Source organism: Schistocerca gregaria, chromosome X (genome assembly GCF_023897955.1).
Source record: "Schistocerca gregaria isolate iqSchGreg1 chromosome X, iqSchGreg1.2, whole genome shotgun sequence".
Taxonomy (NCBI): domain Eukaryota; kingdom Metazoa; phylum Arthropoda; class Insecta; order Orthoptera; family Acrididae; genus Schistocerca; species Schistocerca gregaria.
In genome coordinates this window covers 145310649-145327396 of record NC_064931.1, presented here as the reverse complement: position 1 = coordinate 145327396, position 16748 = coordinate 145310649, and the positions used below count along the sequence as shown (strand labels likewise).

Below are 16748 nucleotides of genomic sequence, written 5' to 3'. Positions count from 1 at the left end.
AACATCTGCACTTTTGTGTGTGTTGGGGTTTTGGATTCCATCTGATGGTAGACTGGTGGACGAGTACCTGCAACATGAGCACATCCCACATCTAGAAGGGCCAGCTCGTTCCCTGGACTTACTTGGGGTCCAGATTGCATGGAGCGCTCTCGGTCAAAGGACTCCAGATCAACATCACCCACAGACCATTGCTGACCTACAGAGGCTGCTAGTCCAGCGGTGGGAGGCTTTTTTTCTAGCCAAAAAAATGGCTCTAAACACTATGGGACTTAAGATATGAGGGCATCAGTCCCCTTGACTTAGAACTACTGAAACCTAACTAGCCTAAGGACATCACACACATCCATGCCCGAGGCAGGATTAAAACCCGCGACCGTAGCAGCAGCGCGGTTCCAGACTGAAGCGCCTAGAACCGCTCGGCCACAGCGGCCGGCCTTCTAGCCAAGCTTGCCCGACTCATCCACTGCATGGATAACGGTTTCGTATTTCATATAGCAGTAAGAGGGCACCATAACGTGTTGTGATATTCAGGAATGTCACTGCCGGAAGGACACAATACGCAGTAACTGCTCACCCACGTCCTCTGCTATGTCGCTTTTGTTGTTACTTGGCTATCTACATACAAGGAAACAAAATGACGAACTAAGAACTGATTGTCGTCGTTACTAACCTAGCAGCAAATATGGGCGAGTATCTTTGTGAAGCAGTGGATTGACCATGTATTCTTACAAGGTGAAACGTCATCCTCCTGATACAAGGCATCGTATGTATGCACTATATGGCGTTATATAAACTTATAACACCCAATGGCGTAGCAAAACAGTGAGGTATGCTTCATGGTGAAGTGATATACATCAGCTAATGAGTCACAAGGACAGTGAGCCTATACGAGAAAAAACAATCATTGTATACAACAGCACGAATTGACAAGACGTGAAATAGACTCTTGATGGTGAAAATGCTTTATATATCATCAAAATCAAGCGAACTTTGCAAAATTGGAAGAACATTACTTTTTACCTATGAGGATCCCGTCAGATATGAACTGCCTATGGACGATACTCAGCACCGATCCACAAAGTCTTGATGGAAGCGTCACATTGGTTTAAGGGAGTCTATATGAAACGGAAAAAAATTAGCAACACCAAGAAGGAGTTGCGCAACATAAAAATTGGTAGGTGTGTTCCTACCTCTGAAATATGATGTCTATTCAAATTTAGCGCCAGTCGCGTGAACGTGGCGCAAGAAGCAACACTATGAGAATGCAAATATGAACTCTTTTAAATACGTTCTGTACTGGTCGTGGGTGTTAATTACCTTTGATATTGGATGTGGCGAGTTGGTGTTAGTTAAGAATTACTTTAAGGCGACAAAGACCCCATTATTAAAGCCTCACCGAGTTGGAACGAGGTCGTCTAATAGGGCTGCAAGAAGTTGGAGGCTTCTTCTCCGACATTGTTGAAAGACGATGCAGGAATGGAGCCTCTGTACATGATTCCTGGCAGCGATGGTCACGAGAATGTACGATCGCAAGAAGACAGCGCTCTGCACGGTCACCTGGCACAACCGAGAGAAAGACCATCGTGTTCGGCGTATGGCTCTGGCGCATCGTACTGTATATGCAACAACAGTTTGAGCGTTGGCACCTCAGTGACACAACGAACTGTTACAAGTCAGCTAGTTCAATGACAGCTCCGATCCAGGCGCCCCGTAGCGTGCCTTCCACTGACCCCAAACCAACACCATTTGCGACCTCAGTGGTGTCATGCGAGAGCTTACTGGAGGGCAGGCTGGAGGTCTGTTGAGTTTTCTGATGAAAACTGGCTCTGCCTCAGTGGCAGTGACGACCGTGTGTTTGTTAGAAGGAAACCATTTGAGGGTCTGCAACCTACCTGTCTGAGTGCTAGACACACACGGACTACACCAGGAGCTATGATCTGGGTTGCGACTTCGTATGACAGGAAAAGCACTCTAGTGGTTATCCCACGTACCTTTACTGAAAATCTGTACGTCAGCCTGGTGTTTCGATCTGTTGTGCTGCTATTCATGAACAGCATTCCGGGAGGTGTTTTCAAACAGGATAACGCTCGTCCCACATACTGCTGTCGTAACCCAACATGCTCTACAGATTGTTAACATGTATTGGCCTACTACATCACGAATCGGGCACATTTCGGTCATCATCGGACGACGACTCTAGCATCATTCACAAACAGCATTAAGCGTCCCTACCGACCTACTGCAAGAAGTGTGGAAATTCGCATCACAAACTGACACCCGGCACCTGTGCAACAGCCGGCCGGTGTGGCCGAGCCGTTCTAGGCACTACACTCTGGAACTGCGCGACTGCTACGGTCGCAGGTTCGAATCCTGCCTCGGGCATGGATGTGTGTGATGTCCTTAGGTTAGTTAGGTTTAAGTAGTTCTAAGTTCTAGGGAACTGATGACCTCAGAAGTTAAGACCCATAGTGCTTAGAGCCATTAGAACCATTTTGAACCTGTGCAACACAATGCATTCAAGTTTGAATGCTTGCATTCAACATTCTGGCGGTTACATCGGTTATTAATGTACCGGCATTTGACGATTGCAATGGCTTATCTCGCGCTTACATTAACCTGTCATCTTACAATGCTAACCATTTAAACATGTTGCCTAGAGAAATATATTCCAGAAATTTCATCAGTGTAAATTAATTATTTTTGGAGCTGCGATTTTTTTCCGTTATTGTATACCCTTATCAGCCAAAGTATTATGACCACCTGCTTAATAAATTGTTGGCCCTTCTTTGGGACGCATTACGTCACCTGTTCAGCGTTTCATGGATTCGACACTTTATTGGTACTATGAAACCTCGCCTTAGAAAAATTTATGAATTACTGTGCTGTTAAACCCCTTAAGTTATTTGATTTTCAAACAGCTGCCCAAACCTGAACGTACTCAGACAATTCTCTCTTTACTCATTCTGATCATCACTGAAATGACGTACAATATTTTTAGCGCAACGCAATCTGACTTTCAATAATATTTACAAAAGAATGGCCGTGACTAACAATAACCTATACTTTTCATGAATCACTTACCTCACAAAAATCTTCGTTACTCGAATTATTGCGATAAAGCGAGCGCCAATCCTGCCAGCTAAATAAAGGATTCTAACTACTGAAGGCACTAACTACTGATAGGCATAGTTAGCAAATGAAAGATTTTGCTAGAGAACAAACAATGTATTTACCTTAATAGTTTTCAAAAGTCATTATATATATATATATATATATATATATATATATATATATATATATATATATATATATATATATATCAGTTCATGACATCCAGTCTTACAAATTTCGTTTTTCTGACGGACACACGTCCAGATCGTCCGCTCTCAAAACTATGCCATCTCTCTTCCCACATCCATCACTGCTGGCGGCTCACCTCCAACTGCGCAACACTACGCGCTGTTCACATCCAACTGCCCAACACTACAACAGCGAATATTCCAACAATGCCAACCAGCCACAGACTGCACGCAGCACAGCCAGTGATTTTCATACAGAGCGCTACGTGACGTTACCAACATAAAAACCTAAACAACCTACTTGCAGTAAGTTTATTCTCACCAGATGACCACCCACAAGTCATGTGACTAAACATAGGGCTGCTCATTTGTGTAGGCTATGATAGCGCCTGATAGCGACCCAAATGGGTTCTATTGTATTCACATCAAGCACATTTCGTGGAAAACACGTCAACGTGAGTAGACTATCATGCTCCTCCAACCACCGTAACACGATTCTGACTGAGACACGGACAATAATCCTACCGGCAGGTGACATGGCTAGTGGGAAAGATGTAAGCATGAAAGGATTCAGGTGACCCAGACCTGTCAGCGTGTCTTCGAAAACTACTGCAGGTCCCACGCGAGCGCAACAGAATGTCTCTCATAACATTATACTGCTCCCACCAACCAGCGTCCATGGCAGGGTGCACATTTCAGACTGCCATTCGCATGGATGACGGCGTTTGTGGAGACGACAAAGACCTGGTGAAGCGCAAACGTGGTAAATCCCACAAGACGATACGTTTCCATTAACCTAAGGTCCAGTCTCGACGATCCCGTGGCCACTGCAGTCGTAATTGACGGTGTCGTTGGACCAACATGTGAACACGTAATGGTCGTCTGCTCAAATGGCTCAAATGGCTCAAATGGCTCTGAATATTATGGGACTTAACATCTGAGGTCATCAGTCCCCTAGAACGTAGAACTACTTAAACCGAACTAACCCAAGGACATCACACACATCCATGCCCGAGGCAGGATTCGAACCTGCGACCGTAGCGGTCGCGCAGTTACAGACTGAAACGCTTAGAACCGCTCGACCACACCGGCCGGCTGGGTCGTCTGCTGTGGAGCCCCACGTTGAATAATGTATGCTCCGAAACACTTATGCGTGCATCAGCGTTGTATTCTATCGACAGAGATGCCACAGATCGCAACCCATCCTTCTCTACAGAGCAAGCAACCTTCTAAATCCCATGCTCTGTGAGGAGTCGTGGACGTCCAACCACTTATCACTCAGTGGTAGTTTCACTGTCGTTCGCCGGCCGGGATGGCCGAGCGGTTCTTGGCGCTACAGTCTGGAACCGCGTGACTCCTACGGTCGCAGGTTCGAATCCTGCCTCGGGCATGGATGTGTGTGATGTCCTTAGGTTGGATAGGTTGAAGTAGTTCTAAGTTCTAGGGGATTGATGACCTCAGAAGTTAAGTCCCATAGTGCTCAGAGCCATTTGAACCATTTGAACTACTGTCGTTCTACCACTTTCTGTAGATGCTCACTACAGCAGCACGTTAAATTCGACCAGTTTCGCCGTTTTCGAGATACTCCTTCGCAGGCTCTGGGTAATAGTGATATCACCTTTGTCAAAGTTGCTTATGTCAGTAGATTTCCCCATTTGTGGTCCATGTCTTTGCTGGAATTATTCCTCATCTGTCTTTGATCCTCTTATATACTTTCCTTACCATATCATTTTCCACATTGCCACCAGGCGACATCCAAGCTCGCAGTAGACATTGGCCATACTGTTTTTCTGATCAGTTTATACAGGAAGATTCACTGCCCCTACCTCTGGGTTTTATGCAACCCTCAATACCTTCAAAAACGGCGCAGGGGACTGTCACATTCTGTCGCTCACTATATGCGAACCATTAGTTCTACATAAAATATGTAAAATTGGACGCCATAGAGTTATTTAAGAATAACGTATAGAAGTGGCCTTAATATGCGTATTTCTTGAATATCTGAAAACTGTAACCCTCTAACGAAAACGTATCGCAGTAAAACGTTAAATAAGTACATTACATTAAATTTCCTACATAAACGACTTCTTCAGTGTTTCTGTAGGAATAATAGTCTGCGCACAGCGTTAAGAGAACATGAAAAAGTTCCCTTTGGTTTTTGAAGGCATTGTGCGTTGCATGAAACCCGTAGGTGTGGGCAGCATATCACTCTGTATACAGGGCGAGCAACATAAGACGTAACACCCCTTTTAGTTCGTGAACGGTTCTAGAAACAGATAAGAGGTTTCCAGCAAATGATAGTAGATTACACTAAAGGGCACATGCTTTTTTGTGTGATAAAGAGTCTTAAATACAATATAGATCGAGGTACTGAAACAAGTATCTTTTTTTTTTAATTGAATGATATACCTTTTTAAATAGCATCCGAAAGCGCATGAAAAGTTGAGTGCATTGATATGTTTCTTATTAATAATGGCGTTGAAGCCTTCTGCAAAAGAATCCGAGAAATGTGTTAAAATTGGAAAGCAATGGGATCAGAGGCGACTATTGCGGTGTAAACACCGCCAACATCTCGCGCCAGGGTCCATTGTTATATGCAGCAAGACCAAAGTAAAACTAAACTCCGTCCAAACAGGCCGCGAAAGGCCCAATGTTTCTGACCGACAGCACTGTCATTCTCAGCAGATAGGCGTCACTGGATGCGAATATAGAGGTGCATGTGGTCAGCTCACCGCTCTCCCGGCCGTTGTCAGCTTTCGTGACCGGAAAGAAAGTCCTATGCCACTAAGAGAAACCCCATTTCTGGTACGACATAGATCAGCTATGAGTTTTGTATGTAGGTCTTCGGCGCATCAAATAGAACTTAAGAAAACCGTTTCAATTGTGGGTACATTTCCAGATGCTTGTGGAAACAGGTGCAACTTTGTCTGGCAATTTTCCATTTCAACCTTCTTGCTGCTGCTTGCTTGTCATAGCCGAAACAGAAACTTCGGTCGTTCATACTTCATAATGATAAACAGCCCTAGTCACAGAAGAAATAAACTAGTTAATTAACGTCCTTCCATTTGTATAATAATGGTGATAATAATAATAATGATAATAATAATAATAATAATAATAATACTTGACCTTTCATTGTCTGGTGATGCCTGAATACTTCTTAAAACTCCCTACTGTCGGACGAATGTGTCTGTAGAAACTACTCGAAATTGTCATTAGAGTGAATACACATTAAAAAAACTAAACACTTTATTCAGAGTGACTGACGAAATCTCACCCACATAATAAATGGTTTTCTTAACAAAACGTGGTTTTACACTTTACTTAAGCTTGTGCTCACAGTGTCTGCCATCGAAATGTAAGGCAAATTTGAAATCATCATTCGAGAGAGAGATGGACAGATGAAAAGACACTGGATGATAGCTGCTTTATGCTGTGCCGATTCGATGGCGCGTATCGTCTTGCGTTGTTGGGAATTCACGATAGACTGCATCCTTCATTGGTCTCTATAGAATGAAATCAAGAGGAGAGAAATCAGGGGATCTGGCCGGCCACTGTATTGAAGCATTTCGGTCAGTTTAACGGTCAGGAAACTTTTCGTTTAGTATATGCGTTGCAACGCAGGAAGAGTGAGCTGAGCAATAGACTTATTGAGGAACCGATGACCTTAGCAGTTTGGTCCTATAAGACCTTACCACAAAACAGACTTGTTGTGAAGAGTGAGCTGAGCAATAGACTTATTGAGGAACCGATGACCTCAGCAGTTTGGTCCTATAAGACCTTACCACAAAATAGACTAGTTGGGAAGAGTGAGCTCAGCAATAGACTTGTTGAGGAACAGATGATCTCAGCAGTTTGGTCCTATAAGACCTTACCACAAAATAGACTTGTTGGGAAGAGTGAGCTGAGCAATACACTTGTTGAGGAACCGATGACCTCAGCAGTTTGATCCTATAAGACCTTACCACAAAATAGACTAGTTGGGAAGAGTGAGCTGAGCAATAGACTTGTTGAGGAACCGATGACCTCAGCAGTTTGGTCCTATAAGACCTTACCACAAAATAGACTTGTTGGGAAGAGTGAGCTGAGCAATAGACTTGTTGAGGAATCGATGAACTCAGCAGTTTGGTCCTATAAGACCTTACCACAAAATAGACTTGTTGGAACAAAGACACTGTCGCTTAACCAGTGTTACATCTTCTAGAAAAACATGTGGAATTTTCGTAAGTGTGCAAACGTATTATCATTTAACATCCTTGGGTTGACGTAAGGTCCCACAATGGAATTTCTAACCAGGCCGCACGATACTTTTACGCTACGCTGTCATTCGTGTTGTACCTGACGAAGCTAGCGTGGGTTTTGAGCTGCCCAGTAGTGCATATTACGTAAATGCACATTACGTAGTTCGTAAAATGTGCTTCGTCGGTAAAAATGGCTCTGAGCACTATGGAACTTAACTTCTGAGATCATCAGTCCCCCAGTACTTAGAACTACTTAAACGTAACTAACGTAAGGACAACACACACATCCATCCCCGAGGCAGAATTCGAACCTGCGACCGTAGCGGTCGTGCGGTTCCAGGCTGTAGCGCCTAGAAGCGTCGGCCACATCAGCCGGCCTTCGTTGGTAAAGAGCACACTTTGGAAGAACGTAGTGTCATCTCCCAGGCGCTGCAGAGCAAACCGACAACATTCTGTGCTATGGTCGAAATCAAGTCCTTCGAGTGCCTCATGTAGAGATAGATGACAGGGATGGAATTTATGTCGCTATAAGATGCGAATGCCACTCGCCTGGCTGATCCCACACCCCTTGGCAATGCGTTTCGTACCACCGGCGGACTGATAAGTGTGTCGTAGCCATAACAGCTTCTTCGTGTGCTCTGTCAGTTGCAGTCTTCCTGCTCGTCCTCTCTTTGACATTCAAGCTGCCTGTTCAGACAAGTGACCTCATAATTCGGGCAATTGCCTGTCGCGACGGACAGCGACTATCGGGTTCGCCGCCCCTATACCGCCGTACTGTTTCGACAGCATTTCTTTGACATTCGCCTTATAAAAGTAGCATGTCTACCTTCTCCTCACCCGTCGCAGTAGCTGAGCGGTCAGAGTGGCGGATTTCTAGATTAGATCATTAGAGGCGAAGTAGAAAAAGAAAAGCCGTGCGGGATTAGCCTAGCGGTCTAGGGCGCTGCAGTCATGGACTGTGCGGCTGGTCCCGGCGGAGGTTTGTGTCCTCCCTTGGGCATGTGTGTGCGTGTTTGTCCTTACGATAATTTAGGTTAAGTAGTGTGTAAGCTTAGGACTGATGAACTTAGCAGTTAAGTCCCATAAGATTTCACACACATTTGAACATTTTGAAAAAGAGAAAGATCGTGATATTTGGGTACGTGATTTAGAGAAATAATCCCAAACAGGTCAAAGAGCTGGATGCATTTTGATTTTGTAATTGACTAAGTATATGGATCTAGCCTGCAAGTATATCAATGTTATTTTCTTAGAAATGGCTCTCACAAGATCTTTGAATGACGCAACATTCTGTCACGAATGATGTACCAATACTCCATATCTAATTCAATTAAGGAATATTCAATACCATTTTGAATAAAGCCTACATATACGAACAAGTATCTAGAGAACTTCTGCGCCCTAGTTCGTTGTCTATCTATGTATAACCTAGTAAGAGGATTACTATGGTTGTTATAAACGAAGAAGACATCATACTTTACAGAAAACGCTTCACTGTGAGTGACTAAATCTCTGCGCCTCGAGCTAGGTAATGTGCTGAGTCGGTCCAATAGAATACCTCGCCTTAGCATCTGCAGTGAGATATGCTATCACTACGTTCCTTGTTGTTGTTGTTGTTGTTGTTGTTGTGGTCTTAAGCCCTGAGACTGGCTTGATGCAGCTCTCCATGCTGCTTTATTCTGTACAAGCTTCTTCATCTCCCAGTACTTATTGCAGCCTACATCCTTCTGAATCTGCTTAGTGTATTCATCTGTTGGTCTCGCTCTACCACTTTTACCCTCCACGCTGCCCTCCAATACTAAATTGGTGATCCCTTGATGCTTCAGAACATGTCCTACCAACCGATCCCTTCTTCTAGTCAAGTTGTGCCACAAACTCCTCTTCTCCCCAATTCTATTCAATACCTCCTCATTAGTTATGTAATGTACCCATCTAATCTTCAGTATTCTTCTGTAGCACAACATTTCGAAAGCTTCTATTCTCTTCTTGTCTAAACTATTTATCGTCCACCTTCCTAAACTAACATATTTCCAGAATGCCTTCTGTTACAGCCTATACTTCTAAGCAAACGCAGAAAACTACAGACGAGTTCCTATTATACTCGTGAACCCAGCACTTTACACGTGGCTGAGATATTCGCCCGGACTCCGTCAGTCGAAGCTGCAATACCACCCAAGGCCAAGCGTTGCTTTACATGCAAATCACTGCCGCAAGGTCGCGACAGACTAACCTGAGAGCACCGAAAAATCCTTGACGACACCTAATTGTTTACACTGAACTCTAAGTGGCTTTAACGTTACTGCTCTACTTAAGAGTCAAATTACTGAAATTTGCACCCAAAACTAGCAATTTATGTTTACGAGGCAAGGGCTCAACGTTAAACGCCTTTTTCGCTATTCTGCTATGCGGAAGTTTCTGAGTCACAAGCTAACATGATCTGAAATAAACACATGATTATTTTCACCGTTTCGTTAGGTTTAAAAACCCGCCTACTTCGTCACAGAAGTATGTTCGGAGTAAAATACCACAACAATCGTTAAAGTCTAGAAATGACCAAAAGTTTCCAGTAGCTTTATTTTAATTTATATGTCCAAAAAAGTATAATTCACATTTCACGGGTCCAAATTGAACTATAAAAATTCATAATGTAAACAAGCAACCAGTAACGAGTGTTATTTATAAATAAGAAATACTGGAAGTATGTGCTTCACTGATGACAAGTGTAGTCTTCAAGCAATATCATTTTTTTAAGTATTCTGTTTTAGTTCTTGAATACTATTTTCACTACATAATTCATTCTCGTCTACCATCCAGAATCGTCGCTCGGTGCTACAATTGCGCTATTTATGAAAAACGAGGCAGACGGTATCTGCATAATCATGTCTCACGGTCGCACTTCAGAGTGGAGGAGACAATAAACTGCTGTGCCGAATCTGAGACGCTGAAGGACCACATGGCTGAAGCTGTATCTGGTATCCGACGTGGGAAGCAACTTGCCTGTTTCAAGTTTCTCGGCTTCGCATTCTGCAGCATTGCATCACAGCACACGGTGCGTTGCGTAATTCGTGCCTTACGCAACTTTTTTTATGAGTTCGCTTTTCAGCACGCTGTAATTTATAGAGCCAAAGAGGTCGAATTTGTTTCGCATAAAGAGAGCACTCGATTATCAAGTTCAGAGGTGGGTAAGCAGGGTGTATCCTTCCAAAGGCAGGCTCCTTAACAAGTACTTACGACATAAATAGCATAATAAGTTCGGAAAGTCGGTGAATACTGTCCACTGCTTTCACACGCTGTCTTTCTAAGAAACAGAGCTACTACAGAATCATACAAATGTATCCCATAAATTGATGGAAATAATTGTTAAATCTAATGTAAATTTATTGATTACATCTGTGGCTTTTTCCACTACTTCCTTATAATACTTGTTACAACCAATAATAATGAAGAAAATAAGACCGAACCAATTAAGGAACCAAAGTTTTATTTAAAATGAACTGAAAGTAAGAAGATAAATAGGGCGAAACAGGGCACATTGAAAACTTTTTAATGTTCGAACATCTTCAGACTTATTTTAGAAACATAGTTCTATGTAATCTTGCGTAATCATATTCATATTTATCTCTCTACTTACGCCCGATGTACGGAAATAGTATGAAAAAGGCTTTTATTTTGAAAAGTATTGTTATCAGTTACACTCTCTGTATTCAGCTCAAAATGAATGTATTTTATATTTACATACTGATAGCGCAATCGTCGGATATTCTAGTATACTCTTTAACCTATTATTATATCTCTGTTAAATAAAGTGTATCATAATTTTGATTATGCCGAATCGTTCAGTGCGTGTGCCATAGAGTTTTACTACACCATGATTCAAATTCATGCTCGTCCCTGTTTCACTACAGACTCCCCAGTATTTGATGTCAATAACTAACATTCATTATTTAGAAACGAAAAAGCAACACGATATAAAATCCACTCAGGGGGAAAACTCAAAGCAGTAACTTCACACTAACGTCAGTTATACCAATAATTGACTCACCAAAATCATTCCCACCGAAATAATTCAGACAAGGTCTATGAACGAAAGCAACATAAATACAAGAACAGAAACAAAACAGAATGCAATTCCTCTCATATGGACAAAAAGTGAACTGTTAGTTCGTCTTTTTAAAGTTTTCGTTGCGTGCAAAGCGTATAATTTTAAAGAAAAATGTTGATGAGGTCATTTAGAGATAATTATGCAGTGTCGAAAATGCTTTTGTTTGAATGGACTGACAGTTTTTCTCTGCTTGAAACATAATTTCACATTTACGGTCTTCTTCGCAAACTATTTTATAAATTTATGTAAGCATAACTCGGGCCGAAACAGACAAGTCTGCTACGTATCAATGGCACTTGAAAGCTGCAGTGGAGACATTGTACGAGAAAATAAGATAATTAGTTCATATTTTTCCATGAATGTAAAAACAAGTAACTATGTAAATGCTTCATTGTATTTCTATCACGAGACAAGCACTAGCACAAATTCCAAGTTTGTGGCAGACTACAGGACTGTGGAAGAGCAGTCTGAGAGAAAAAGAACGAAACAATCGCCTCCACATTCTCGAAGAACTATGATAGTGTACTGTAATTGTTAAGCCTGTGAAACGAGAGAACGGAGCTGTATGTGCCGTTTGAGCCTGTGGGCGTGACGTCGCAGGGGCCTCGGCCTTCGTATCGCTGTCGTGGCCCGCAGCTGACGCCGCCCAAGGACCTAGCCACACTTTGCAACCTAACGGAACAACGCACGCGGCGCCGGTGAAAGTAACCGGCGCGGGCCTTCCGCCTACACCTAGATTTAAACCAGTCTCCTAAAAAGTCTCGCACTCCGTGACGCCCTATCGCATAGTATCAGTTACTAGATATCTCACATCCCGCATCGGCGACTGCTGTGCAGAGAAAACTTAAAGATTAAAAATGAGAAACAAAAGCAATATAACTCCTGCGATTCTTGAGTTTCTCCCGGAGTATTTGTTGATCGAACAGTCCACGGGTATACTGCCGGTTCATAGTGCCCAACGGGCACAACATTTCAGCGATCAGACATGTCGCGAGCGTCAGCGCACCTGACGATGGCGACATGTCTGATCGCCGAAATATTGTACCCGTTGGACACTATGAACCGGCAGTATACCCGTAGACTGTTCGAGCAATATAACTGCTGTCTTATCAGTTACACGGTTACGCAGAATAGAACCAAAACATTGTCACAGTGGTAAGAACAAGTTAGTGGTGTCTTCATTTTATGGCGCCCTCAACGCAGGGCACTATCCACCAATGAAACCGCAAAGGAGTAAACCGGGAAATATTTACCGGTGCCGATCAGGAGGAAGAGATCGAAAGCATAAAAGGTATTGAACCCTGCAGCCTAAGTTACGAGCTCAGCGCGAACAGTAGGTGATTGCGTGGTGCGACTTACCTGCAATGAGGAGCCACATGTCTGCAGGGAGTGGCGCGGCCGGCGTGTAGCGATCTAGGCGCGGGGCGGCGCGGCCGGCGCTTTATAAGTCCGGAGAAAGGACGCCGGCGCAGGCCAAAGCCGCTACAGGCTGGAGGGGCACTCGCAGTCTCCCCCCCCTCCCCCCTTTTCCTTACTGCCGCGGAGCCTTTGGGAAAACTCAGTTTCACTTTCGAGGCGAAAGGCTCCAAATATCGGAAGCTCTGGTTATACGAGTAGAGCGTTTCCTTCTGCAGCCGACGTGGACTCTGGCGCATCGGAACAGCTGACGATGTACCGTTAACAGAGGTCGACAGGCTGTGACCGCATGCGGTGACCCTCTCTGCTTCCCTCCGTTTCGCGACATAGCAGCTGTAGCCTACGGTGGCCAAGTGGACTTTCGGACTGTGGCGTCTCTGAGCTTGTTGTAGGTTTAGCACAATACATGTCCATATCAGAAGCGCAGAAGAAGAGACGAATGTGTTTCCTGTCTACTTCTTTGCTCCCAGATAAAATACAAAATAAATATGAAAAACCTTTTTCCGGATTTAATAAATGGCTCTGTTCACTATGGGAATTAACATCTGAGGTTATCAGTCCCCTAGAACTTAGAACTACTTAAACCTAACTAACCTAACGGTATCACACACATCCACGTCCGAGGCGACGGTAGCGGTCGCGCGGTTCAAGACTGACGCGCTAGAACCGCTCGACCACACCGGCCGGCGACTGGAAATGGTTATGTTCGGCTACTTGGAGACCATTTGGAGCCTTTCATTGACTTCATGTCCACAAACAACGACGGTATTTTTACGGGTCAGAACACTTGTAGAAATAACGCAAAAAGCGTGCCAAATTTACACGAACCCAGAATCTCCAAGATTGGCGATCTTTTACAGAAGTTCGAAATTTGGCGTGGACTTCAATGCGAGATACTTATAATAGTTTCCACAACGAATCTTTGTCAACGAAACCTGGCACAAAATCCAAAGAGTAGTATGTACAGTATGCTAGCTGCAAGGTACAACCAATACCTTCTCTGCGCGATAGCAATGGAAATACCATTAATGACAGAGCTGCTAAAGCAGAGTTACTAAGCACGGCCATTCGAAATGCCTTTACCAAAGAATACGGAGTAAATATTCCAGAATTAGAATCCAGAATTGGGAATCAGTACTTTCTTTCTTGGTGATGAGTTACCCCAGAAAATTATTCCGTACGACTTTATAGAGAGGAAATATGCAAAATATGTCAGGAGGTTGATACGTTTGTTTCCAAAATCAGCAATTATACGAAGAGCAAAAGTAACTGAACATAATTGCCTGAGAAGCTCAGTAATTTGTTTTTTCCAATTCAAGTTTTCATCAATATGTGCACCCAAAAAGTTGGAGCATTCTATCCTTCTTACTGACTCTTGCTCATGTACTACATCAGTTGTTGATACGACTCTATTTGTTTTATGGAGCTGCATATAGTCCGTTTTCAAATGGTTCAAATGTCTGTGAGCACTATCGGACTTAACATCTGAGGTCATCAGTCCCCTAGAACTTAGAACTACTTAAACCTAACTAACCTAAGGACATCACACACATCCATGCCCGAGGAAGTATTCGAACATGCGACCGTAGCAATCGCGCTGTTCCGGACTGAAGCGCCTAGAACCGCTCGGCCACTGCGGCCTGCTCCGGATTTAATAATAAGATGACTGAGTGGTCACCGAAAACCACATTGTTACACACTGAAATACACTAAAGAGCCAAAGGAACTGTGCCGGCCGCGGTGGCCAAGCGGTTCTAGGCGCTTCAGTCAGGAACCGCGTGACTGCTACAGTCGCAGGTTCGAATCCTGCCTCGGGCATGGATGTGTGTGATGTCCTTAGGTTAGTTAGGTTTAAGTAGTTCTAAGTTCTAGGGGACTGATGACCGCAGATGTTAAGTCCCATAGTGCTCAGAGCCATTTTAACCAAAGGAACTGGTACAACTCCCTAATATTGTGTAGGACCCCCGCGAGCACGCAGAAGTGCTGCAACACGACGTGGAATGGACTCGACCAATGTCTGAAGTAGTGCTGGAGGAAGGACACCATGAATGCGTAAGAGCACGAGGGAGTGGGTATCTCTTGTGAACAGCACGTTGCAAGGCATCCCAGATATGCTCAATAATGTTCATGTCTGGGGAGTCTGGTGGCCAACGGAAGTGTTTAAACTCAGAAGAGTGTTCCTGGAGCCACTCTGTAGCAATTCTGGACGTGTAAGGTGCCGCATGGTCCTGCTGGAATTGCCCATGTCTGTCGCAATTCACAATGGACAAGAATGGATGAAGGTCAGCAGACAGGACGCTTACGTACGTGTCACGTATCAGAGTTGTATCTAGATGTGTCAGGTGTCCGATATCACTCCAACTGCATACGCGCCACACCATTACAAAGCCTCCATCGGCTTGAACAGACCCCTGCTGATATCCAGGGTCCATGGATTTAAGAGGTTGCCTCCATACCCGAACATGTCCATCCGCTTGATACAATTTGAAACGAGACTCGTCCGACCAGGCAACATGTTTCCAGTCATCAAGAGTCCAATGTCGGTGTCGACGGGCCCAGGCGAGGCGTAAAGCTTTGTGTCCTGCATTCACCAAGGGTGCACGAGTGGACCTTCGGCTCCCAAAGGCCATATCGACGATGTTTCGTTGAATGGTTCGCACGCTGACACTTGTTGATGGCCCGGCATTGAAATGGTTCAAATGGCTCTGAGCACTATGGCACTTAACATCTGAGGTCATCAGTTCCCTAGAACTTGGAACTACTTAAACCTAACTAACCTAAGGACATCACGCACATCCATGCCGTACCGGTCTCGCGGTTACAGACTGAAGCGCCTAGAACCGCTCGGCCCCACCAAGCATTGAAATCTGCAGCAATTTGAGGAAGGTCTGCACTTTCGTCACGTTGAACGATTCTCTTCAGTCGTCGTTGGTGCCGTTTTTGTAGGATCTTTTTCCAGCCGCAGCAATATCGGAAATTTGATGTTTTCCCGGATTCCTGATATTCACAGTACACTTGTGAATTGTTCGTACGGCAAAATCCCCACTTCAGCGCTTTCTTGGAGATGCTGTGTCCCATCGCTCGTGCGCCGACTATAACACCACGTTCAGTCTCACCTAAATCTTGATAACCTGCCATTGTAGCAGCAGTAACCGATCTAACAACTGTGCCAGACGTTTTCTGCCTTATATAGGCGTTGCCGACAGCAGCGCCGTATTCTGCCTGTTTACATATCTCTGTATTTGAGTATGCATGCGTATACGAGTTTCTTTGGCGCTTTAATGCAATAAGATGTCTGAGTGGTCACCGAAAACCATAGTGTTACACACAGCTATGAAAACAATGTTCCCTGAATTATCCCTTACTGGTTGCGATTTTCACTTCGACCAACGTCTGTGGAAGAAAATACAAGAACTGGGATTAATGGACGAACAGAAAGACAGAGATGAATCCGATTGTTTTTCCATACGTGTGATGCAGTGTTCGCTAAACAGTGTTGATGCGCAGATGATGATGAAACTGGACGAGGTGACCTGTGAAAAAAGGCCACGTAGTTCACAGACTGTCTGGTCAATCAGTGGATGGAAAACCCTAGCTGCATAGGACAAAAACTGCAGTCGAAATCTGGGACACGAAACTAAAGGCCTCAATAAATCAAAAACGTCTTAACGTATATTTTATAATAAATAA

General features: G+C 44.0%; 1 protein-coding gene across 1 annotated transcript in view; it reads right to left on the bottom strand.

The window, feature by feature from the left end:
- LOC126298817 (uncharacterized) overlaps window positions 1–13073 on the bottom strand; it is a 96446-nt gene extending 83373 nt beyond the window's left edge. The window contains exon 1 of the mRNA XM_049990284.1: window positions 13002–13073. Coding sequence (XP_049846241.1) covers window positions 13002–13020 — 19 coding nt within the window. The 5' untranslated portion in view covers window positions 13021–13073. The remainder of the gene's footprint in view (window positions 1–13001) is intronic.
- Window positions 13074–16748: the final 3675 nt, after the last annotated feature.